The sequence below is a fragment of the Neomonachus schauinslandi genome, chromosome 16, assembly GCF_002201575.2.
Source record: "Neomonachus schauinslandi chromosome 16, ASM220157v2, whole genome shotgun sequence".
Taxonomy (NCBI): domain Eukaryota; kingdom Metazoa; phylum Chordata; class Mammalia; order Carnivora; family Phocidae; genus Neomonachus; species Neomonachus schauinslandi.
In genome coordinates this window covers 29,222,675-29,248,450 of record NC_058418.1, presented here as the reverse complement: position 1 = coordinate 29,248,450, position 25,776 = coordinate 29,222,675, and the positions used below count along the sequence as shown (strand labels likewise).

General features: G+C 35.4%; 1 protein-coding gene across 3 annotated transcripts in view; it reads right to left on the bottom strand.

Moving 5' to 3' along the window:
* Window positions 1–25,776, bottom strand: part of CHD9 (chromodomain helicase DNA binding protein 9) — a 167,728-nt gene that overhangs the window by 67,248 nt on the left and 74,704 nt on the right. For all 3 annotated transcript variants that reach the window (XM_044922304.1, XM_044922305.1, XM_044922306.1), the window contains 10 exons: window positions 22,537–22,648; window positions 18,461–18,607; window positions 17,480–17,548; window positions 17,341–17,396; window positions 16,591–16,708; window positions 12,477–12,563; window positions 12,132–12,269; window positions 7,174–7,295; window positions 3,700–3,943; window positions 175–351 (listed from right to left, as the gene is read on the bottom strand). In XM_044922304.1, coding sequence (XP_044778239.1) covers window positions 175–351; window positions 3,700–3,943; window positions 7,174–7,295; window positions 12,132–12,269; window positions 12,477–12,563; window positions 16,591–16,708; window positions 17,341–17,396; window positions 17,480–17,548; window positions 18,461–18,607; window positions 22,537–22,648 — 1,270 coding nt within the window. The remainder of the gene's footprint in view (window positions 1–174; window positions 352–3,699; window positions 3,944–7,173; window positions 7,296–12,131; window positions 12,270–12,476; window positions 12,564–16,590; window positions 16,709–17,340; window positions 17,397–17,479; window positions 17,549–18,460; window positions 18,608–22,536; window positions 22,649–25,776) is intronic.

The following is a 25,776-nucleotide window of genomic DNA, read 5'->3' as shown; positions in this document are numbered from 1 at the left end:
ATTTTTTTCCTTAGTAATTAAAAGAAAACAAAACACAACAAAACTCAATTACCACAGATAAAAATTGGATACACACTCTAAAAAGGAGTTTAGCATTAGCTCTCTGCCTCTATCTGACCTTTCACTATGTAGCTAAGAAATGGCATTAAGTCATAATAATGATAAGTTACTTACCAGATTCATGAGTTTCAGACCTTCCAGAAGTTTACAATTTTTATTTTTTAACCTATGTGCTTCATCAATAATCACACATCGCCATTCAATTGCATTAAGCTCTCCACAGCCACCAAGAATCATTTCAAAAGTGGTGATGATGGCTTGGAATCTGTAAGCTCCTCGAATGATACGCCCCTAGAAATTTATTATCAAATACAATAATTTGCTAGAATGTCATCACAATTTTTAATTCCTGTCAAATAGCATAAAAATACATCTAATGACATCTGCTATAAAACATTTTCCACTGGAATTTTTATACATGCATACACTCCCTTTAGATGAGGAATTTTAGCATTAAAACTGTATTAAATTGTAGTGTTTTCAAGAATAATGTAAAAAATTGTGCCAAACACAATAATTTATAATTATATTCAAATAAGTATTCTCTGATAAAATGTTTTATACTTTTTAAGAGTTATAGTAACAATTTTAGATCCAGAAAGAAATGACCATTACAAAATCTGGACAATGAAATTTCAGTTTTAATGTTTATTAATTTTTTCCATGAGTTTACACATACAATGGCAAATAAATAGTTACTATCAAAATTAGCCACCTGAGTAGTTTATTCAGCAAATATTTATTGAGTGTCTATGTGCCAGACCCTGTTCTAGATGCTGGAGATACAGCAATACACAAAACAGACAAAAATAATTCTCCAAGTGGAACTTACAGTCCAATGTTTCAAATGCAGAACATAGCCGTTAAGAAAAAAAAGCAAATTAAAAAAAAGGTTAGAAAGTGATAAGGGCTGTGGAATAAAATAAAACAGGGATAAAGAATAAGTATGGGGTCGGAGGTGACCACTGCAATTTTATGGCTTGGCTGGGAGGCCATTACTGAGAAGTGACATTGGAGCAAAGTCCTGAAGATGAGGGAGAAAGCCAGGCGATACCTAGAGATCTAGAACAGAAAGCATTCTTGGAAGAAGTAGCAAGTGTGAAGGCCCTAAAGTGGGAGTATCTATGGCAGTCTTCACATAGTAAGAATGCCAGAGAAGTTGAAACCCACTGAGTCATGGAGGGGATGAAGCTGTACTGGGACTTGAAAGTATGCTAAGGACTGGCTCCTTTTCTGAGCAAGAAGCTACTGGAGGGTTGTGAGACAGGAAGTGCCATGATTTGACATGGAATTTAAGAGTCCCTTTGGCTGCTGTAGTGAAAATAGTCTGAAAGAGGCCAAGGACAGATCACGGAGACCAATGAAGGGACTGTTGTAGTAATCCAAGCAAGAGATCATCACTGGAAGTCATGAGAAGTATTCAGCTCTGAAGGTATTTTGAAGGTAGAGCCAATAGGATTTGCTGATGGATAGGTGTAGAGTGAGATAAAAAGATGATTCAAGTTTAACTGTAAAATTTTTTAGCTTGAACAATTAGAAGGTGGTGTTGCTACTTACTACAATGAGAAAATTCAGGATTCTGGACATGTTATGTTTGAGTCGGCTAGTAGATACCCAAGTGGAACAGCTGAATAGGCATTTGGAGAGGACTTTGGAATTCAGGAAAGAAGTTAGAGTTGGTGATAAGATTTCGGAGTTTCTAGCAGTATAGATGGTACTCAAGTTATGTGACTGAATGAAATCTCTGATGGAATGAGTATGGATATAAAAGAGTCTGAAGACTGAGCCCTGGGGTCACCCCCAAGTTTAGACAGGGAAGATAAGAAGGAACCAGTAAAGGGAGCTTCAGAAGGAATAGGCGGTAATATAGGACAGTACAAAGTCCTGGAATCCAAGCCAAGAGAATATTTAAATGGGACTGAAAGCTGTAAACTATCAGGGACTACGAGAGGTTAAGAAAGATCATGTATTCTGATTTAGAGTTTAATTCCTACCAACTTAATTAGATTAATTCATATTGATTATATACAATGGCCATTAAGTTGAATAAAAGATCTAGCAGAATACTATTAAAAAAGGCATAAAGTATAAGTCTAGGGCATTTATACAGTTCTAACAACTGGGGACAGGATGCATTTAGTTAAAGTGATATCACAATGTTTAGCGTTTAAGAACAAGGGCTTTTGAGTCTAAGTGACCTGGGTTTATTAATCCCAGTTTTGCTGGGATTTGTTTATACCAAACTCATATGAGACATTTATTAAAACTGTAACCCTTTTAAACATCTCTTAAACTCCCAATATTTAATTCTACCTTCTGTAAAAAAAAATGAGATTGAACTAAGTTAATCATAATCATTTTTATGATACCGTACAGCTCTTAAATTCTATAAATGTATGATTGAGAAGAATAAAACACTATGGAAGAAATCAAACTATAATCTGAGATGTCAGAGGCTTGAAAGGTACAAAGGTGATAGTTATAATAAAACTGAGGAATAACTAAAGGGTTATACAGATGCTTAATTTCATAGGAATGTAATTGTTTCAACCATAAAAGTAAGAGGGACTAAATCAAGTAATTCATCCATTTTCAGCTTTGAATAGGTAGAAAATCAGTTACAATTGGGAAGGAAAGCAGCAGAAGGCGAGGCACATTAGCTTACTTCAACCTGCAGCATATCACATGACATTATCACATCATATGTTATAACGATCCTTATAAAACAAAAGCATTAGTGAAAGAAAAATAAAATATTAAGGTGCTACTGAGGCAGAATGTCAGGCAAATGAACCTATTCCAATTAAAGAGTATAACTTTGTGTGAACTGTTTTAATAATCTTGTTCATTATTTCTTAATAAAATTCTTAATCTAAAGTCCTATTACCACTCAAAACTGCAATTGGCACTTAATGCTTTCTAGACTTCAACTTTCTGCTAGAAAATTCTTTATTGTAATGTTATCTCTTCATTTTATGATGTGTGTATTTAGCTGAAAAATAAGAAATCTCCTACTCGGTTTCCTACTAAAGAGGCCAAAGTAAAATGGAAAATGTGCCTTCCGGATATGGGGCAGAAGAAAACCACCAAATCACCAGAGCACTGGAATAATCAAGCCAAAGGGGAAAATAAGAGAGAGGTATGCTTGTATCTGCATACAAAACAAACCAAATGTGTCTAAAATCAAAATCCTTTGAACATGAAAGAGAACCTATGGTTCCATCTCAAGAGGCATTTAAACCCATGGTGTTCATTGAAGATTTGAATTTTAAAAATGGAGGGAAAAAACTGGAGGATGATCAAAGAGATGGGTATTATTCTAAAAATAAATTTAATGTGTATTTAAAAGCAATTAGTAAAACAATTATTCTAGTTGAAAAATTAGGGATACAATCAAATTAGTACATCTGTATAAATCAGCATACTATATAGTGAACCAGAACGTGATCCTAATTCCTTGTCATTGTCCTCCTCAGCTACTAAAGTTTATTGTAAAATAAATATGATGAATAAAGAGATCGAACTAAGATGTACGTAGGCAAATAAAATTCATCCCAAATTTGAAAATAATGAAAGCATAATAATTGGCTTTTTCAAACCTGACCTTTCAAACAACAAACAAAATCACCAGTAACACACCTGTGAGTCCCTGAAGTACATCTCATATTGCTGTATCATCTGTCTGCTAATCAGGCTCCCATGATAAACCACAACATTAATATCAGTCCATGTACGAAATTCTCTCTCCCAGTTTGCAATAGTAGAAAGTGGAGCAATAATCAGGAAAGGTCCTCTTATACCAGTCAGAAGGATTTCGTAGAGGAATGTAATTGATTGAATGGTTTTGCCAAGACCCATTTCATCTGCTAAAATGCAGTTTCGTCTGAAATAAACAAATATATCATCCATGTATACATTGGGTTTTTCTGTACACTACAATGTTTTTAAAGATAAATATACAAAATAATCAAAGATCAAGTTAAAATACTTGCATTTATAAAAACATAAAAGTTGCTTAAGTGTAGACTAGGCATATCATTTTGTATATATATGAAACTATAATTTTATTATAATCCTGCAGAGGGAAAACTATAGATTTCTGTAGCTCCAAAATAAAGATAACACCTGTCAGAGGTATGATTTTGTTAAAGAATGAAATGGCAGGAGTAAGGCAAACTAAATATATTATTTATTCAGGAAGCATTTATTAAATACCTTCTATATCTCAGGGAGAGTATGAGAAAATGGGATACAAAAGAAATAGAACATGTTCTCTGCCTTCCAGGGGCTTTTATCTATTAGAGAAGCAGACATGCAAATAAATAAATAAATAAATAAATCATGCAATGTGCTATCATGGAAGCACAAACAAAGCACTGGTTTTCAACTCTGGCTGGGCATTAGAAGAGCCTAAAAGCCTGAAGGAAAGAGAGATACCCAGGGCTCTCCCCTACACATTATGTCAAAGTGTATGGAGTAGGATAAAAGCAGCTATAATTTTTTTTAAAAAGTTCCACAGATGATTATAATATATGGCCAGTTGAGAACCCTCGGGGTTAAGTTTATTACAGAAGCTCAGAGGAGTAAGTGTCCAACTGTGGCAAAAAGAGATGGTAGAAAGGGAGCTCTCTTTCAGAGAAGAGGTCAGTAATGGGTAGGATTTTGCCAGCGAGCACAGCAAAGGAGCAGAAGTGTAAAGAATACGATCATCACCTGGGAGACTCCAAACGTGGTTTTGAGATGAGAGTAAAAGGAAGGGGTATCACTAAGGTATGAAGAGGTCATAAATAAAGAATGTTGGACATCATTCTGTTATGCAATGGGAGTCACTTAAAATTTTTAAAGAACCCTGATGCAATTGCGTTTGTACTCTGAGGTTCACTCTTGCTCCACTGTGGATATTAGAAGGTGAGCTGACTAGAACCTGGCCCACTAACTGGGAAAGTACTGCAATAATGCAGGAAACAATGGTGGGCACTTGGACTAAGGGAGGGGGTACTAAGAGGAGAGAATGGATTCCAAAGTTAATTATGACTTAGAATGATTTGGACTTTGTGACCAACCAGATACATGGGGTGTTTGATGACAGCCAGATTTCAGTAATCGTGTTATTCTTTTTTTTTTTTTAAAGTAGGCTCCATGAACCTAAGATCAAGAGTTGCATGCTCTACTGACTGAGCCAGCCAGCATCCCTTTATTATGTTATTCTTAACCGAAATACAAAATATGTTGGAAGAACTAGTTTGGTACAGAGGAAACAGGAAACAATAAGGTTAATTTTGAATTTTGTGCTGAAAAAAGAATCCGTGAGATAGATTTTAAGGTAGCAAGAGGCAAAAAGAAATATGGGCTTGGAGTACAAGGCCTTAGAGATAAAGATACGAGACCATGAGAATGTTATTGATAAATGAAGGCACAGGGGGTGTGGAGTATGGCTTAGGAAGAACAAACCTGTACTATGAGGAGAGCAAAAGAGCACCGTTAGGAGGAAAAGCAACACTGAAAGGGCAGGCAGAGGAAGGGAAACCAGCAGACCTGCAAATCACAGGGTCTGGAGAGAGTCCCACTGTGGAAGCTGCTGCGGCTGAGAATGGGGGAAAATTTACAGAAGGAGCAACCAAAACCCAAAGCAGCCGGGACACAGCAAACTAGGGCTGAAAAATACCCCGTGGATTGGGAAATAACATGTTTCAAAGATAAGACTCAAATCCAAGCAACAGGTTTAAAGCAAGTTGGAGATGAGGAAATGGGAAGAGCTCCTGTAGGCTTTCTTCCACGAAATTACAGAGGGCTCAAGGTCACTATAGAAGGAAAAACAGAACCAAGAAGAGAATGTTTATCCTTTTCTTTCTTGTATTTTTATGAAAGGTTAGACCCAGATTTGCTCACAGAGTGAAGGGACGGAGAGCACTAGTCTTGAGATGGCTTGAAGGTCTAAGAGTGCAGGATGACAGTTGATGCAAGTGAGGCTCTGAGAAAACTGGACGGGCTGCATGTCAAGAACAGAGGTGGTACATGAGTCTTGGTTGTGGGGAGGCACCTTTTAACTTCTGGTACATGAGGATGGCTTAGAAAAGCTAAGAATGGAGATACATTCGTTGGCCTGGCTATGAGGGCAGGCAAGAACTTGAACAAGCTCACCTATGGGCCCTCTCTATGGAGCAGTCACACGGGGGTGAAGAGGGTAGGGTTGTGATAGACAGCCTGAGGAACATGCTGGAAGTTTAAAACAAGCAATGTAGGCAATGGGGAAGGGTAAGCAAAACAATACTGGAAGGGTCTCTTGGGGAAAATGATGGTTAACATTTAGAAAATATAAACCAGAGGAAAGACTACTGTGTGGCATTAACAGGTACCCACAACTCCACATGACTGTCTCAGGACTCACAATTACTGAGTGCAACAACTCAGAAGAATCACGTGATAAGTAAAAACATGGAAGAATGATTCTGAATAAAAAGTGTCATCAAATTTTTCTGTTATTACTAATCATAATGCCTTTGCTTGCTCTTTTGTATATGCCACTATACTTTCTCAACTGTGGGTCCATTTTTCACGTCTTTTGCAATTATCTTTTCACTGCAAAAAAGTGAGCTAATGTTCCACCCAGCATTTTGAACTTGGAAAATAAATAATTAACAGCATAAATTCATTACTAGATTCTTATAGTTTGATTTCTATTCCTCATCAACTGCTGACAATCTGCTTTGCTGAAGACTTAAATGATAGACCTACTTAATTCTTACTGATATAATTGCTCACATTTTACTAATTAGATTCAATTATTGGCAGATAGCAGTATAAGTTGGTAAGTTGAAAAATATTCTGTAACATAACAGATGTTTTATGATGGTAAGAAAGGTATTTCAAATTTCATTATTAATCATCTTATCAACTTTCTTCTATTCTGATTGGCATAATTTAAATGAAGCAGTTGAAGTCAAAATCCTAAATTATAATTTACACATCTTCCTGAGGTAACCTCACTTTCAATAAGAAAGACTCCATGACAGTAATAATATAGCAACATCAGTACCTATTTTACTTAACATATTTTGACACACATAAAAAAACAACACACTAAACTTTTTTCTATTAAGATATATTACATACCTATTGTACCAATTGAATAAGAGCCAATTGAGTCCTTCCAGTTGATATTCCCTGAGTTGATTGCCATTTTTATAGTCCCTGGATTGATCAATTTTTTTCCAAATATTAGCGGGAGGACGATCCTTTGTGGAAAAACAAAGAATGGTGTATTTCAGGTTTTTAAATCTTCCATACATCTCATACACGGTAAAAGCATTGCTTTTAAAAATAATTATAGAGGCATAACATTATATGGTGTTATGATGATATTTTTCAAACATCTAAAGACCAAATTAGTTATGCACAAACTCTTCCAGAAAATTGAAGAAGGCAGCATACGTTCTAACTCATTCCATGTAGCCCAGGCACTAAAATCAAAGATACTACAAAAAAACCCCAAACAAACCAAAAACCCACTATACACCAAATCCCTAATGAATACAGATGCAAAGATCCATAACAAAATTTTAGCAAATGGAATCCAATATATGAAAAGGATAATCTATCATGACCAAATAGATCTTTCCTAGGAATGTAAGGTTGTTGAAATATGAAAATTAATCAATGTTGATCAATAGACTAAAACCCCAAAAATATGATAATCTCAATAGATGCAGAAAAGGGATTTAAAAACTCCAACACGTATTCCTAATAAAAAGTCTCATTAAATTTTTAATAGAAGGGAACCTCCTCAGCCTGATAAGGTACATCTATGAAAAGAGCCAAAGCTAACATCATATTTAATGGTTAAAGACTGAATGTTTTCTCCTAAAAATTGGGAAAAAGGCAAGCATGTCCATTGTCACAACTTCTATTCAACATTGTACTGCAGATTCTAAGAAGTGCAATAAAGAAAAAGAAATAAAAGACATTAAGATTGGAAAGGAAAAAGTAAAACTGTTTTAATTCACAGAAGACATTATTTGTGTATGTGGAAAATCCTGTAGATTCTACAACAAAGATAAGTGATTCTAGCAAAGTTGCATGATACAAGATCAATATATAGAAAATTCTATATTGTAGAAAAAATTATAAACAAATTTAAAAAGATAATATCATCTTTCATCTATCTTTCATCTATCATGCATAACAGCATCCAAAATATGAACTATTTAGGAATATATCTCACAAAAGTTGTATAAGACTGGTATATTTAAAACTACACAACATTGGGGCGCCTGGGTGGCTCAGTTGGTTAAGTGACTGCCTTTGGCTCAGGTCATGATCCTGGAGTCCCAGGATCGAGTCCCGCATCGGGCTCCCTGCTCAACAGGGAGCCTGCTTCTCCCTCTGACCCTCCCCCCTCTCATGTGCTCTCTGTCTCTCTCATTCTCTCTGTCTCAAATAAATAAATAAAAATCTTTAAAAAAAAAACCAAACCAAACCAAAACAAAAAAAACTACACAACATTGCTGAGAGAAATTAAAGAACGCCTAAACAAATGGACTTTCATGGACTCAAAGACTCAACATTGTTATTAATTCTTCCCAACTGAACAACAGATTCAACATAACTCAACCAAAATCCCAGCAATGTTTTTGTAGAAATTGACATGCTGATTCTAAAACCATATGGAAATGCAATAAATCAGAAATATCCAAAACAACTTAAAAAAAGAGTAAAGTTAGAGGATTTATACTGATTTCAAGACTTGTAATTACAGAATCAAGACTAGGTAGAATTGGTTTAAAGATAACAAACAGATCAGTGGAACAGAATAGAGCATTCGAAAATATACCCACATGTATTACTCAATTGATTTTTGACAAAGTAGGAAAGGCAATTCAGTAGAGTAAAGGTAGTTTTTTTCTTTTTAATCAAAAAACTGGTGCTAGAACAACTGGATACCCATAAGCAAAAAATGAACTTTGATTCATACAGGTACTATATACAAAAATTAACTCAAAATGCATCGTAGACCTAAATGTTACCTAAAACTAAAAAACTTCTGGCAAAGACTTCTTAGCTATAGCACCAAAAGTATGATCCATAAGGAAAAGCCAGATAAACTGGACTTCATCAAAATGAGGAACTTTTGCTCTTTTACACTGTTAAGATAGTGAAAAGACAAGTCACAGACTTGGAGAAAACATTTGCAAATCATATATCTGATAAAGGACTTGCATCTAGAACACATAAATAATTCTTAGAGCTCAATAATAAGAAGGCAAACAACCCAATAAAAATAGGTAAAATATATGAATTGGTACTTTATTAAAGAAGATACACTAATGGCAAATAAGCACATGCAAAGATTCTCAACATCATTAATCAGTAGGAAATGCAAATGAAAACCACAATGTTATACCATTATATACATATTAGAATTGCTAAGATTAAAAACACTGTGTTCCAAGTGTTGACAAGGATGTGAAGCAACTAGGACTCTTATACAATGCTGTTGGGAATGTAATATGGTATGACCAATTGTAAAAAGTCTGGCAGTTTCTTTTTCTTTTTCTAAAGATTTTATTTATTTGACAGAGAGAGACACAGTGAAAGAGGAAACACAAGCAGGGAGAGTGGGAGAGGAAGAGCAGGGGGCCTGATGCGGGGCTCGATCCCAGGACCCTGGACCATCACCCGAGCCAAAGGCAGACGCTTAACGACTGAGCCAACCAGGCACCCCAAGTTTGGAAGTTTCTTAAAAAATTAAACATATATGTAACATATGACCCAGCCATTTTACTCATAGGTATTTACTGAAGAGAAATGAAAGCACATGTCTAGATGAAGATTTGTATACTAATGTTCATAAACTTTCTTTTTTTTTTTTTTTTTAAGATTTATTTATTTGAGAGAGAGAAAGAGAGGAAGAGCACACAGAGGGAGATATCCCACAAATTTGTTTACCCATTCACCTATTGATGAATACATATACTGGCTATTAGAAATAAAATTATTATGGGGGCGCCTGGGTGGCTCAGTCAGTTAAACGTCTGCCTTTGGCTCAGGTCATGATCCCAGGGTCCTGGGATCGAGCCCCACATCTGGCTTCCTGCTCAGTGGGGAGCCTGCTTCTCCTTCTCACTGCTGCTCTCCCTGCTTGTATGCTCTCTCTGTCAAATAAATAAAATCTTTAAAGAAAAAAACCAAAAAAACAAAATATGATCTATTCCATGAACAATTTTACTTCATTCCTTCTCTTCTGTTGCATCTCCACATTTTTCATGGCAGCCCTTCCTCACTCTGATGCTAATGGAAAAGTGATCTGCTCCTGCTTTTTCATGTATAAATTCCGTCGTTAGTGAACTAAGAAATTTCTGTGGCCAAATTACATTTGAAAGAGGACAGGACAAAATATTTAATAAAATCATAACAGGTCTCCTCATGGTGAATTTCTTTTGGTTGGCTCCCCAAAACTGGATTCACATGACAATAATCCTATGTCTTAGGATTGAAAGTAAACAATTTGAGAAATTGAAAGTAAAAATTTATATAACTATCAGCAATATCACAACTTGCCATAGCCTTCTAGAATTCTATAGTTTCTGTACTAGAAAAGTCAATAATTTACTTTTTATTATTTGACCAGGGAAGAGATATGCATGTGGTCAATTTAAAAAAAAAAATCAACATACTGAATTTATGTAGGCTTTTAACAATGTTTCATATAAAAGGTTTTTCTAAAATAAAGCTACTATGGACGGAGATGAACTATTTAGTTATGGAGAATTAACTGGTTTATAGAAAAGAAGGACAACGTGGGTATAATAAGGATTTTTCCTTATTATAGATATTTAGAATTAATAACTCCACCTCGTGCTGACACTGATATTCTTGGTATTTTTATAAATGACCTGAGAGAAACAGTTGTGGGAAACTCTTAAATTCAGAGATGAGGCAGAAGCATTTGCAAGGGGCGCCTGGGCGGCTCAGCTGGTTAAGCGACTGCCTTCGGCTCAGGTCATGATCCCGGAGTCCTGGGATCGAGTCCCACGTCGGGCTCCCGGCTCAGCGGGGAGTCTGCTTCTCCCTCTGACCCTCTCCCCTCTCATGCTGTTTCTCTCTCTCTTTCTCTCAAATAAATAAATAATTAAATCTTAAAAAAAAAAAAAGAAGCATTTGCAAATTGTCGAGGGAAATTTGAAGGAAATACTCATCAAAATTATAAATGCACAAAAAGAATGAGATCTTGCCATTTGCAACGACATGGATGGAACTGGAGGGTGTTATGCTGAGCGAAATAAGTCAATCAGAGAAAGACATGTATCATATGACCTCACTGATACGAGGAATTCTTAATCTCAGGAAACAAACTGAGGGTTGCTGGAGCGCTGGGGGGGGTGGGAGAGATGGGTGATAGACATTGGGGAGGGTATGTGCTATGGTGAGCACTGTGAATTGTGCAAGACTGTTGAATCACAGATCTGCACCTCTGAAACAAATAATACATGTTAAAAAAAGAAAAAAGAAGAAGATAGCAGGAAGGGAAGAATGAAGGGGGGAAAATCGGAGGGGGAGACAAACCATGAGAGACGATGGACTCTGAAAAACAAACCGAGGGTTCTAGAGGGGAAGGGGGTGGGAGGATGGGTTAGCCTGGTGATGGGTATTAAAGAGGGCACGTTCCGCATGGAGCACTGGGTATTATGCACAAACAATGAATCATGGAACACTACATCAAAAACTAATGATGTAATGTATGGTGATTAACATAACAATAAAAAATTTAAAAAAATAAATGCACATATGCTCTGACCAAGTGATCACACTTCTGATTTGTCTTAAGGATACTTGTACATGGACTCAATGTTCAATGTAGCATAGTTTATGACAAAAAAAAAACAAAAACAAAACTGGAATAGCCACTAATGGAGGAATAGTTAAATTAACATACATAAGATACTATGTAGCAAGTTTTAAAACAGTATTCATTGTACACCAAAAGCAAAATTAAAAATGCAAAGATTACATTAAACCTGTTGGATAAAAGAAGTGCTAAAATTTTATGAAGTTGTCTAAGATATGGTTCTTACCAAATGTCTTGTGTCAGGCCTTGAAGCTTGTAACTGTTCAAACTCTTCTATTTTTGCAAGATCTACGTCTTCTTTTAGTTCCCATGTACTATCTTCATATGGTAATGAGCACCACTTTACTAAGTAGTAAATAACAGGCTGTAAAACAAATTTTTTTTTCCATTTTACTATTTTGAAAAAGAGAACCTAGAAACAGTTTAAATACGCTTAACCTACATCAATAAAAACTAACGAAACATTTTCCAGTGTTTTTTAGGTCATCAATTTTTAAAAAGGAGTTAAGTTTTAACATTTGGAAAGTTTTAGGTTTTTCCTAAATAAAAAAATTTTCCCCTAAATATTTACCTCACCAGTATCTTTATCTTCACAAAAAGAAACTTCTAACACTCTGTCTACTTCAACGTAGTCTGGGTTAAATGGTTCCTCTTCCATCTAAAATTAAAAAGTAACTTAAGTGATAATTGACAAAGAAGTAGAAAGATTAAAGTGAAATAAACACAAATTTACTAGCTATTTTCTAGAACAGAAGCTTGATTTCAATTAAATTTTCAATAAATGGGACACTTCCATTTTAATTTCCAAAAGACATCTACGATACATGTCTATATTATGAATCACCACGTTATGTGTAATAAAACCAAATGAATAACACTAAGAAATAAGATACCTCAGACAAGTGACTCACTCTAGAAGACACATTCTTTAAAATTTTCCTAGAAGAGCCTCTGTATCTTTCTTGTGCCACTTTCCTCAGGTCTACGTGTTGAAGACCAATCACCCCACCTGCAGGCTCATCTCATCTCTCAGCTGCATCAAGCATTCTTTTTTTAAAAATTGTATTTATTTGGGCGCCTGGGTGGCTCAGTTGGTTAAGCGACTGCCTTCAGCTCAGGTCATGATCTTGGAGTCCCGGGATCGAGTCCCGCATCGGGCTCCCTGCTCGGCGGGGAGCTTGCTTCTCCCTCTGACCCTCCCCCCTTCATGTGCTCTCTCTCTCTCATTCTCTCTGTCTCAAATAAATAAATAAAATCTTTAAAAAAAAATTGTATTTATTTATTTGAAAGAGAGAGAGAGCACAAGCAGGGTGAGGGGCAGAGGGAAAGGGAAAAGCCGACTCCCCGCTGAGCAGGGAGCCCAATGTGGGGCTCGATCCCAGAGTTCTAGGATCACGACCTAGCCAAAGGCAGACACTTAACAGACTGAGGCACCCAGGAGCCCCTCTATCAAACATTCTTTATCTACTGATGATTCTTGTGCTCAGGACCCAGTTACTTCAATGGATGCAAACTCTATCTGAGCTACCTCAAACTAGACTCATTTACTCTTCAACCTGTGCTTCTTTCCTATAGTTTCCTACTGGGTTAATGGTAACATAGCACCCCTTCCACACTTTACTCCTAGTTACCCAAGTCAGAAATGGAGAAGTCAGCTCAGATTCCTTCTCTTTTTTCTTTATCTTCCCCATCTAATAAGTCATCAATTCTTACAGATTCTGCCTTCAACTGCAACTCAAATTGGTTCCCCCTTCCTCTTTCTCACTGCTTCATCACTTTTTTTTTTTTTAAAGATTTTATTTATTTATTTGACAGAGAGAGAGATAGTGAGAGCAGGAACACAGCAGGGGGAGTGGGAGAGGGAGAAGCAGGCTTCCCGCAGAGCAGGGAGCCCGATGCGGGGCTCGATCCCAGGACCCTGGGGTCATGACCTGAGCCGAAGGCAGACGCTTAACGACTGAGCCACCCAGGCGCCCCACTGCTTCATCACTTCTTACTTGGACCTTAAACAACCTCCTAACTAGTCTTCGACTACCTTCCTGCCTCCCTTTAGTCCATTTTCACACTGACCCTAGAGTGATGTTTCTCAAATATAAATCTTACCTATTGCTCCCTTGCTTCAAATCCTTCACTGACCCTCCCTTGTTTGGAGATCAGGCCCACATTGGTTTTTGTGGAATAAGTAAGATCCTACCTTGTCCTCCAGCCTCATCTCCTATCACTTGGCACAGCTGTACCCCAGATTTCATGCTTCCAAACTACAAAACACAGGCTTTTCAAACTCCATGTTATGGCACACCTCCATGTTTTTATACTCCTTCTCTCTTCTGAACAGACTACTGTTCCTTCTCTTGTCTGCCTGGCTGCTTCCTATTCATTCCTGAACGCCTCACTTTCAATAGCCCTTCTCTGCTATCTCTGCTGCCTCTCCTCCTCTGCTTAACCTCTAAATACTGTAATGCTTCACGGTTCTGTCTTTAGTTCTCTTCACTGTCTCAAATCCTTCCCGAACGAGAGTATCATCTCAGGATCTCTTGATAACAAAGAGCACTGCCCAACAGAAAGAGGAAAGGGGAACCAATTTGAGTTGCAGTTGAAGGCAGAATCTGTAAGAATTGATGACTTATTAGATGGGGAAGATAAATGAGGTATGAGAATGGTAATGAGGTACTTTAAGACAATCTGCATAGCTCCAATTTATGTTGTACTTGAGTCAAGTGAGAAAAATTAGTCTTTATGAAAAATTAAAAGATTATTAATTAAGTACTTCTAAAATCTTCAGCTCATTAGAAACTTCTATATTAGAGTGAGGATGTGAAAAATTTTTGGCCTCCCAGCATCCATAAACTGAGTAGGTCATCAGAATCATCAAATTTTTGAAGGAGATTTTATAATTACAAAGGAAGTAACAGTAACTTCATGGTGAAAAATCTGCCAGATACTACCATAATCTAGTGATTAAAGCTAACACCACCAGTAATGGGGCAAATAGGTATCAATGCTCCTCCTCCTTCAGTGAGAAGGGTACAGCATCATTTCTGTGGTGGTCTTTTATTTTTAAAGTTTAATTCCAGGGTAGTTAACATTCAGTGTTATATTAGTTTTGTATGTACAATACAGTGATGTTCTTTTAAAAAATGCATGACTTAAAAAAAAAATAATGCATGACTTGAATACTGAGGCAACATGAGACAACCCCAAATTTAGGGACATTCTACAAAATAAACCACTTATACTCTTAAAAAAATGTCCAAGTAATGAAAAACAAAGAAAGACTAACAGAGACAATGACAACTAAATTCAACATATGATGCTAGATTGGATTCTGGACCACAATAAACACAGAAACACCTTTTTTTGCTATAAAAATAGTGGAACAATTAGTGAAATATGAGTAAGGTCGGTCTGTAGATGAGCTAATACTACATAAATGTTAATTATACTATTATTTTATAACATAATTAAAAAAATTAAATACTGAAGTATTTGCAATTTGCATTCAAATGGTTTAGAAAAGAAATGTATGTGCATGGGAGAGAGGCAGGGAAAGAGAGAGAGGAGGACAGAGGCAGAGGGAGAATGAATGTGAGTGACAAAGCCAACATGGTAAAATATGAACGTTTAGGGAATCTTATTAAAATGTATGTAGGAAAATAAAACATATAGCATAGGGAATATAGTCAGTGGTATTGTAATAGTGCTGTACAGTGACAGATGGAAGTTACATTTGTGCTGAGCACAGTATAATATACAGACTAGTGGAATCACTATGTTGTACACCTGAAACTAATGTAACACTGTGTGTCAACTATACTTCAATAATATATATATATAGGAATTCATTGTACTATTTTTGCAACTTAGATTTTTCAAAATAAAAACTCTAAAAAATCTTCAAATTAGAAAGTTAAAAAAATTTAGATAAATCTAAAACTGCTCTAAAACAAGCCTATTAAAAGGAAAAAGAAAAAAATTTAGAGTAGAAAAGGACATCAACTAATTGGTGAGGCCTTTAAAATGAATAATGCCGGGTGCCTGGGTGACTCAGTTGGTTAAGCAACTGCCTTCAGCTCGGGTCATGATCCTGGAGTCCCAGGATCGAGTCCCGCATCGGGCTCCCTGCTCGGCAGGGAGTCTGCTTCTCCCTCTGACCCTTCTGACCCTCCTCCCTCTCATGCTCTCTGTCTCTCATTCTCTCTCTCTCTCAAATAAATAAATAAAAAATCTTAAAAAAAAAAAAATAAATAAAATGAATTATGCCTAAGACGGTTTGTTCATACATACACCAACCTGGCATAGAAAATATGCAATGTATTTCACGTACTGAAAAATCTTAAGTTTCCATTTATTTGCTACATTACCATTTCCATTACTTGTATAACTTTGCTGATACAATTCTCTGAGATATTAACCCACTCATATTCAACTCTAAGTTGAATTAGCATGTATTTCATGCTAATTTAAAAATACAAGAGTTATCTACCACTCCGAATTATCAGTGTTCCTGTTTCAGCTAGTTTCCAAGCTAAATTTGGTGAGAGAAAATTACTATATGTAGACGCATTTGTGTTCAAATATCAAACTTGGAAGCCTAAGAATTAAAATGAATAATATTTAAAATTTGATAAATACTGCATGTGTTCAGAGTTCAACACATAATAGTTTCATTTATTTCTTTTTCTTACATCTGCAAAAAAATGTGCTCTTTGTGCTTGTCTCAATTTGAATCGTTTGATTTTCTGCTGGATCCTTTTATCTTTCAAAAGCTGCTGTTCTGTGGCCCACTCACAGTGAAGATAGGAGCTAAAATTTTTATAAAAGCAATATATTAGAATGACATAGAAAAACATGTTTTGCTTTTTAAGATTTATTTTTATTCACAGCATCCAATACAGAATATTCGACTTTACAAATAGGTAGCTCATCATTTCATTTAATGGCAACAGACTCCATACAATTTCTAAAGCCACTGTGGTCACTATATCCTAAGAAGACTGTAGTATAAAGGTGTGCCATTTGCCACATAGAAAGAGAATGATAAACCAAGTCATAAAGGTAATGAGACGTGATTTATCATTTATTTCCTCATTGTAACAGTTTTGTCATGATCAGAAAGCTAACTTGTTTTGAAACCAATGTAATTTTATTTAAAACACTTTTTCACCTAAGTATAGAAAAAACTTGAATAATATGAAAAGTTCAACAATATAATAAGTAATGTCTATAATTTGTAAAAGAATATTTTATAAAGATTCCTGCATTTTGATGTTAATAATTAACATTTCCTGAAAAAAATTCACTTAAATTTTACCACAAAAAGTTTTGAACTAATAAAACATTTTAAAATTCAGGTAAAATAAAAAAATAATTTAACTTAATATTTTTAAATATATTAATTTATATATAAATCAGCATTTTCTAACTTAGATACTTACTAATTCTTGTATTTTACAAAAAATTCTTCTGTATCAATCATCACTCCAGGTGATACCTAAGAAAATAAAATCAATACTTATGACTTTAATAATCAGGCCATGGACTATAAAGGGTAAAATGTAATGTGCAATTACTTACTTCCTTTTTTACAGTTCTAGAAGATAGTATTTTGTCTACAATTGCAGCATCTTCTTCACTTGGATTCTCCTATGGGATGGAGGAAAGAAGATACAATGTCACATTCTAAAAATTCCTTTAGTTGCCACTTTGTATGTTTATGAACACACTAAAATTCAGTTTATTTAGCACATGTGACAGGCACTGTGTTAAATGTTAGGAATATAAAAATGGAAAAAGAAATCATTGCTGTTATTGTCCTTGTCATCATCTGCATCATCATCATCATGGTAAACATACTGTGCTTCTTAATGGGCTCGGCATTATTGTCAGCACTTTACATACATTAACTAATTTAATCCTTGCAACTACACTATGCCATTGTCATCTCTCCACTGTACAGATTAGGAAGCTCAGGCACAGAGAACTAAGTACTTGCCCAAGGTATCAGATCACTCAGCTGGCAGAGGAGTGGTTGGTTCACAATCCAAATAAGGAAGATTAAAAGAGGAAAATGCATAATCAAAGACAGAGAGTGCACCTATGTTCAGAAGGTCAGAGGATTCAGTGCTTGTAAAGCAGTGGCTGGAGATAAGCCCAAAAAAAATTCATACAAAGGGCTTTATATGATGTGCTAAGAAGGCATCATTATTTTTTGTGAGACTTAGGAAGCTATAAGAGGAGCTTTAAGTATAAAGTACTATGATCAGGCCTGTAATTTAGAAATATTCTGCAGAAAGTATAGAATCTGGAGGAGTTTCAGAAATATCTATTTAGGGTGTGAAAAACATGGTGATAAACCGGATGAAGAAGCAAAGGAAGAAAACAGAGAGGATGAATTCCTAGGTTTCTGATCTGAATAATTAATGGTTCTATTAACTACAATAGGGAATCCAGGAGGAAAAGTTGGAGTAGGTTTTAGGAGGAAAGATAATAAAAGTATTTTAAAGAAAATATGTTGGTTTCAAATGATTTATAGTCATAATTCCAAATCTGTCTTACCACAAATAATTGTAAAGGCTGTTCACCAGGTAAAGGAGCTGAATTCTTTTTTATTTTCATAGAACCTTTAACCTCTTCTTCAGATTGTTTCCCTTCTGCATCTTCTGCATATTTTTTTCTTTTAATTTGACGATTTGATCTTCTTTTCTGCAATGAACCATAAGGATCATATTTATATGATAGATTTTAAAGGAAAGATTTTTAAAACAATTACTTTTAGTGTGGCAATTTTGTACATTACATTTCTGAAATTGTATTCGACACTCATCTTTTCTCATTTTTCCTTTTAATTAAAGGAAGATTGTAACTTGCCCTTTCTCACAGGCTTAGAATCTTGTTTTACTTCCTAAGGTTTCAAATAACAAAGATTAGTAATACCTTTATTACTTTTCTTTAGAAATTGTTAGGAATAAAAAGATTTATTTTATTTAACTATTTCACAGCTTGGGCAAAACCTATTTTATTAGTAATACGTTTATTGTTTTATTACTTCTCTTTAGAAACTATTGTTCAGAAGAGTAAAACATGCTTTATTTAGCTATTTAACTCTTTGGGCAACACATATTTTAAACTGTTAATACTTTCAGTTTCTGCCCCAAACCTAAAAAGTGCATCAGATGAATACTGGTTAAATAATTAATCGGGGACATAAAACTAAAAGAATAAATCAAACAATATTTACCACAAAATCCATGAACTTGTGTTTAAAACAGAATAAAACAAAAGAATATAAAATGTTTTAAACGAGATACACAAAATAATCAAGTAAATCTACCAAATAATTAAATGTGTATGAAAGAAGAACCAGTGTTTTACTAACTTTACTAGCTTCCCTTAAAAATAAAGAACATCACTATTAAAACCAGAAGTAAGCGTTTTGAAAAGTATTATATGTAGTACCATAATTTTAAAATAAACTAAGTGATTTTAAATCAGGTATCAAATACACATGGCTTTACTTACCACCCTAAAGATCTAATATTTGATGTTCCCCACTATAAAATCAAAATCTCACGTTGGCTTGACAACTTCAGAGGACTTAGGTTTGCTTTTTTCCACTTCTTTAAAATTTCATGGGTGGAGGAATCTTAGCCAACTTTTCTATTGCTCAATATTTGGTAAATCAACCCCTTCTTCCTTTCTCTATGCCATTTTCTTTTATATATTTAGTAACTCCCATGACATTCCCCCATAATGTGACCTGAAAATAACCCATGTATTCTCCTTTTGGTTTCTGCCAGTACCCTCAATTTGGCAGGCCTTTCCTATTTCCATGACAAATATGGCTCCATCAGTGCAGCAGCCTGGGGGGAAACTTCTCGGCATCCAAAAAGTCGCAATGGCCTTTAGTGTGCCTTTGCCTCTTTCTCTTGAGTTGTGGAATATTGAGAGAAAGAAAGGCACTAATATGGTAAGTTAGCTCAGCCAAGTAGAGTAGATAACTTCATGGCTCAATTAGGATGGGTCTCATCACCTCTTGGCCATGAAGACATTTACATTTTCAAAACTCAAAGTAACACTTTTGTTAATATGGGAGACCGGGAAGGTGGCATATAAAAGTTATAATAAAAGGACTTGTAGAAAACCAAATTTTCCCACATCGTATTTTGAAAAAAATATGTAATATTTATTATTACTTGAGAGAAAAAGTCTATGGATCTCTAGTCTAATACAAGGCTAAAGGAATATTTAGAGTTCTACAACAGGCATCATATGGCTCTGAATATTCAAGAATAGTTTAAATTAATAAACCAACAGTGACATTTATTATTCTAACAATAACATGTATTACCAATGTTATGTCTCACTGGGCACAAATCTTTTTTTTTTTTTAAAGATTTTATTTATTTATTTGACAGAGAGAGACACAGCGAGAGAGGGAACACAAGTAGGGGGAGTAGGAGAGGGAGAAGCAGGCTTCCTGCAGAGCAGGGAGCCTGATGCTGGGGTTCGATCCCAGGACCCTGGGATTATGACCTGAGCAGAAGGCAGACGCTTAATGACCGAGCCACCCAGGCGCCCCTGGGCACAAATCTTCTAAATAATGAAGTTTAAGAATAATTCAGTATACTTTTAGAAGATTCTGTTTGATGTTTTCAGCATTTAAGTTTCCTTTCTGGTCATTTAGGCATCTATTAGCTCTTTGAAATGCCTCACTTAGGTCTTTAGTAAATTGTAAATGAGTGGCCTGAAAGAATCCTTTGAACTCTCAAAAGTGCAAATTTAGTTGATTCTTCACAAGATAAAATGAGAGCAATAAATTTGTAAACTGCACCCTCATGAAGACTTTATCAGTCTAAAAGATTAATTAAAAAGTCCAAGTTATATGATTATAGCTGGAATATTATAAGATTATTATAGATATTATAAGATTATAGCTGGAATCATTACAGTGGAATAAATTATATTCTACTAGAGTACCCAGTTACACATCAGGCAGAGCCAAATGAGGTGCCACTCTCATCAAATTATCTTTCTCTGTCATGTAGTATCACTACTACTTTAAAAATATAAAAACTAATTTGGTGTACCCATTTTTGGCTAATGTGCTTTTTTCTGGCTTTCTTTCTCTTAATGTTTACAAAGCACAATTTAAAATAGTGACAAATTCTTTCTTCGAATTTCTTTCCAGCTTTTTTTCTTCTGTCTTAGAGGCTTCAACGGGTCAGTCCACAACGCTTCACATAAGCCGTCAGAAATACACTCATAAATGACTAATATTTTGTTATAACATGTTGTTTCCTATAATAATCCTAATATAATGTGCTGCGTTTGTTTTTTTAATGAAGTCTGCAAATACAGTCAGACTACTGAAGTACTGTGTATTAAGATTAAAGGTAAAAAATTAAATATCACATTCAGATTTTTAGATTTCCACCTGACTCCAAGCCTGAAACTTATTTTTTCAGCCTTCAAATCTTGATAGTCCCTGGTGGTTGAAAGCTACATGGACCTCTCCATCATTGATATGGTACATTTAAATATATCAGTAAAACAGATTTATAATCGTTTACTAGGAAGTATTTCTTTTCTTCTTCACCTATATTTTAGTGTTAAAGCAACATGCCCATCAAAGCAACCTAATACTACAAGGAAAGGTTTGGAAGAAATGTGCATGTTAACCTATTCTACCATTTCATTGTTTGGTAATTACAAGATGGAAAAATGGCCAGCCTTATGCTAGTAAAAATTAAACTGAATTTTCTCATGGTGAATAAGGTAACTGTAAGTCTGCCTGAGTGAAGGGTAACATGTGAAGAAAAAGCCAGGCCATATAATATTAGGAGCTCAGTCACTGCCCTTACCTCAACTCTTGCAGCAGCCCAGGAGCCTTGAGCCACTACTCTCCCATTGGATAAGAAGCTGCATAAGGAAGAAGAAAGGCCATTCAGGGGCTTTCTGGCCCCATAATTCAACAACTGCCACCACCCATAACGGCCTAGAGTTGTACTTTAATTATTAGAGAGCAGAGGGTGGCCTGAATTATTATGACCTTCCCTATATATATAAATATATATATATATATTTTTTTAACTTCACAAGATTATTTTGAATATCCACCTATTAAAAAAAAGGCAAAATGCACAGTATGCTTGTCTACATTAGGGGATTTTAAATATAATTGGTTATCTTTTCCTTGACAGAAGCAGACCAAAGGAATTATCTCTAGTAATGATTCAATCCATTTGCTCTATCACTGTATGTGATTCTAAAACTTAGGATCTCCATCATTAAGTTCAATTCAAAGCACTATATAAGTACAGGATAATATCACTAGCTATTTCTCCATGCTAAAAGCCATCAGGGACTTTGGACTGTTATTAACCTCTCTGGGATTTGGTTTCACTATCTGAAAAATGAGGGGTTTAGAGAGGATATGTAAGTTTCCTCCCAGGTCCAACATTCTATGGTAATACTATTAGAAGCATATTGTCATAATGCTGTCTTCAAGTTCTACCATATAATAAAATGTAGTTTTATTACTAAACTAGGGTATAAATAACCATAAAGCAGGTTTAGGCTACCTAGATAATTCTATCAGTGCTTCATTTCTCAGAAAAAAATGTAATACTCACTTGAGAGTCTTCCTCTTTGCATGTATGTTGTGGCATCTGCTCTGTATCAGATAGCTCATCTGAAGACTCATTCTTTCTTTTTTGTTTCTTACCCAATGTAATAATGAGTTTGCTGTTTCAAGAGGAAAAGAGTAAACAGTGTGAACTCTGCCTTTTTCCATTTGTGGTCATATTAAGATTGCCATGATAAACATTCTTCCATTTCATATCACATGAATGTTCAACCAAAGAGGATAATTATCATGAAATCCATAATGACATTTTCGAGACAAAAACTGCATTCTAATGGAACAAAATACAAACCAGTATTACAGTTAACATACTTTTAAGCACAGAAAGGCAGTCAAGTTCTATCACTTGTTTCTCAGGCTCAAAATTATTTTTCATGGGAAAAAATGTCAGGTGATATAATTGTATTTAGTAATTAAAATAATTCATTTATTGTCTTGTAGATTTGGAATGAGGGTTTCTCACCCTTCTACCTCTTACTAAGTTCAAATTCTACTTAATGTCCTTCTATCCCACCTATTCCCTAGAAGCCTCTACTACTTTTTACCCTAATTTCTCCCTTACTGAAAACACTTCAACAATGGATTGTCCTTTAATTATTTCATTTATGCTAAGGCTTATCTTAGCTGCAGTATATGTTCCTAAAGAGTTAAAAACTCTTTTTTTATATTTCCACAGTTTGCCTGTCTCTCTCATATATATATGTGTGTGTGTGTGTATATATATTAATATTTATATACACACATCAAATACAAATGTTTAAAATGAAAATGTGTTTTCAGTTTTTTTTCCTGATCAGAGGTAGAAAGTACAGAGCTCCCACATTTCCTTATTCTGGTTCAACAGATGAGAGGGCATGATTTTGAAGTATCATACTAATCATAAACCATGCTAATTGCTAATCAGGGAAATTCTATTTTAGATATCCATATTCCAAACAGAGAAAATTTCCCCAAATATTTTTAAGTATGATGTATCAGAAAGATAGAAGAACTTTCTTCAACAATTATTTATTAATGTGGGAGAACTTGGAGGTTAAGAGCACACACTTTGAAATCAAAGCATCAAAGATTTTAAACCTGATTCTACCATTTGCTTATCTGTAAGACACCTGGCAAATTATTTGATCTCTTTTAGCCTTAGTTTCCCTGCCAGGAAAATAGGGATCCTATAATAGCTACCTCTACTGTTGTTGAGAATTAAGTGGGATAATGCAAATGAGTTCTTAGCGAAGTCCTGACACAGTAATTTCTGAACTAACCTCTAATTATTATATGCCAGGTACTCCTAGGTTCTAGGATTTGACACAGTCCCTAACGTTAAAGTATCATTGTTAAAATATGAACACGGTTCAAACTCAGAAGAAGTTAGTACCGGATGTAATGTGAGCACAAAAGAAGTGCTTCTGTCTACTGTAAAGGAGTACCTTTACAGAAAAGGTAAAGTTTGAGATAGGAAATGAATGATAAAAGGGAGTTCAACTGGTAGTGAAAGAAGACAGAGCGTGCATTCCAGGTAGGGGGGATATTACAGGAGAATGAGAGAAATGCACAGTGACAAGAGCATGTCAGAGATCCACAAAGCAGGAGGAGGAAGCAGAGGGATGGTCATCTAGATAGGGTGAAGATCACAGAAGATCCTGTATGACATGTAAGGAATCAACATTTTAGCTTAAGGCCAGCTTTTAAGCTCCGCAGGGCAGGAATTGAAACAGAATCTGTCTTGTTCACCACTGACAACAAATGGCTCGGAGATATTCTGAATACATGAAAAAAAGAAAATAAAGCATTTGGAAGATGAGAATTTTACACAAATAAGTTCTATGGATTTAAAATACAGCATGGTGGTCACAGTTAACAATACCGCACTGTATATTTGAAAGTTGCTAAGAGAGTGAATCTTCAAAGTTCTCATCACGAGAAAAAAAATTTGCAACTAGTGAGGTGATGGGTATTAACTAGACTTTTGTGGCAACAGTTTTGCAATAGGTACATATGTCAAATTATTATATTGTACATCTTAAATGAATACAATGTTATATGTCAATTGTATCTTAATAAAATTGGTGGGGGAAGAATTTCAAACAAGAAAGCGATGCAACTAGAAGAGAAACGCAAGGCAGGGAAACCAGCAATCAGGCAAATGACAACTCAAGTGAGGCATGAAGAGAGCAACACAGGGCCACGCTGTGTGGATGAAGAGGTGAAGAAAAGGACAACTTTATTATGGAGGCAAAATCAATTGACATGGCCACTGACTGGATGATTAGGCAAGAAACTTCTAGAAAGAGTTACTCCCAGATTATTCTTGTATGGCATGATTACCACCTTCCACAGGAGAAGGATAATTTTTACTGGGTGTCTCACCTGCACTCTTCGGACAAGCAAATAAAAGTACAAACACAGCTCATGTTGGAACCAGGAAATCAGAGAGAGTACAAAAAGATATTCTGGAACAACATTAAGGAACCAACCATGTTTATGCTTCATTCCCTCTCACCACTTTCACTGGTCATTTCTTCCCTCTTCTGGTCCCTTTTCCTTAGTCTGGTTTCCCTGCTAACATAAAACTCTCCCTTGAGGTCCTATCTACTATTAGATACCACATGATCTTGTTTTTCCTCCTCCTCAACCGTCTATACAGACTATTTCATTTTCAGTCCTCAACCCACTGTTATCTGAACTCTTGGAACTCCTTTACATTTTCAAAGCTTCCATTTACCCAGTGTTTATGGAAGCAGTCTCTGCTGACTTTAACATGCATTCTCTCATTTGATGTTCATACAATTCCGAGAAGTGAATACTAGCATTTTATAAGAGGAGGAAATGGGGGCTTAGGGAAGTTAAATGCCTTGCTCAAAGTCACACTGACAGTAAGACTAGAAATAAAAATTAAGTATGCCTCACTCCAGAGCTTAAACTGACGCTCTCAAAATGTTCCCAAATGCAACCCCTCACTTTCCCTAAACCTAACAGTCTCCTAATGTGAAAATACTATATAAGTTCAGAAAAGTACACACATCAAAAGAAAACAGCTTCATGAATTTTCTCAAATGAACATAAATGTGTAACCAGCTTCTAGATCAAGAAACAAGACATTATTAGTTTTCCAGAAGTCCCCTCTTCCAGTAAAAACCTCCTCCTAAGGATAAGCATGATGTTCCTTGTGATTACATAATACAGCCTAACACACTTGTCCAGCTGGTCTTCAGTGGCAAGATCAGGGATAACT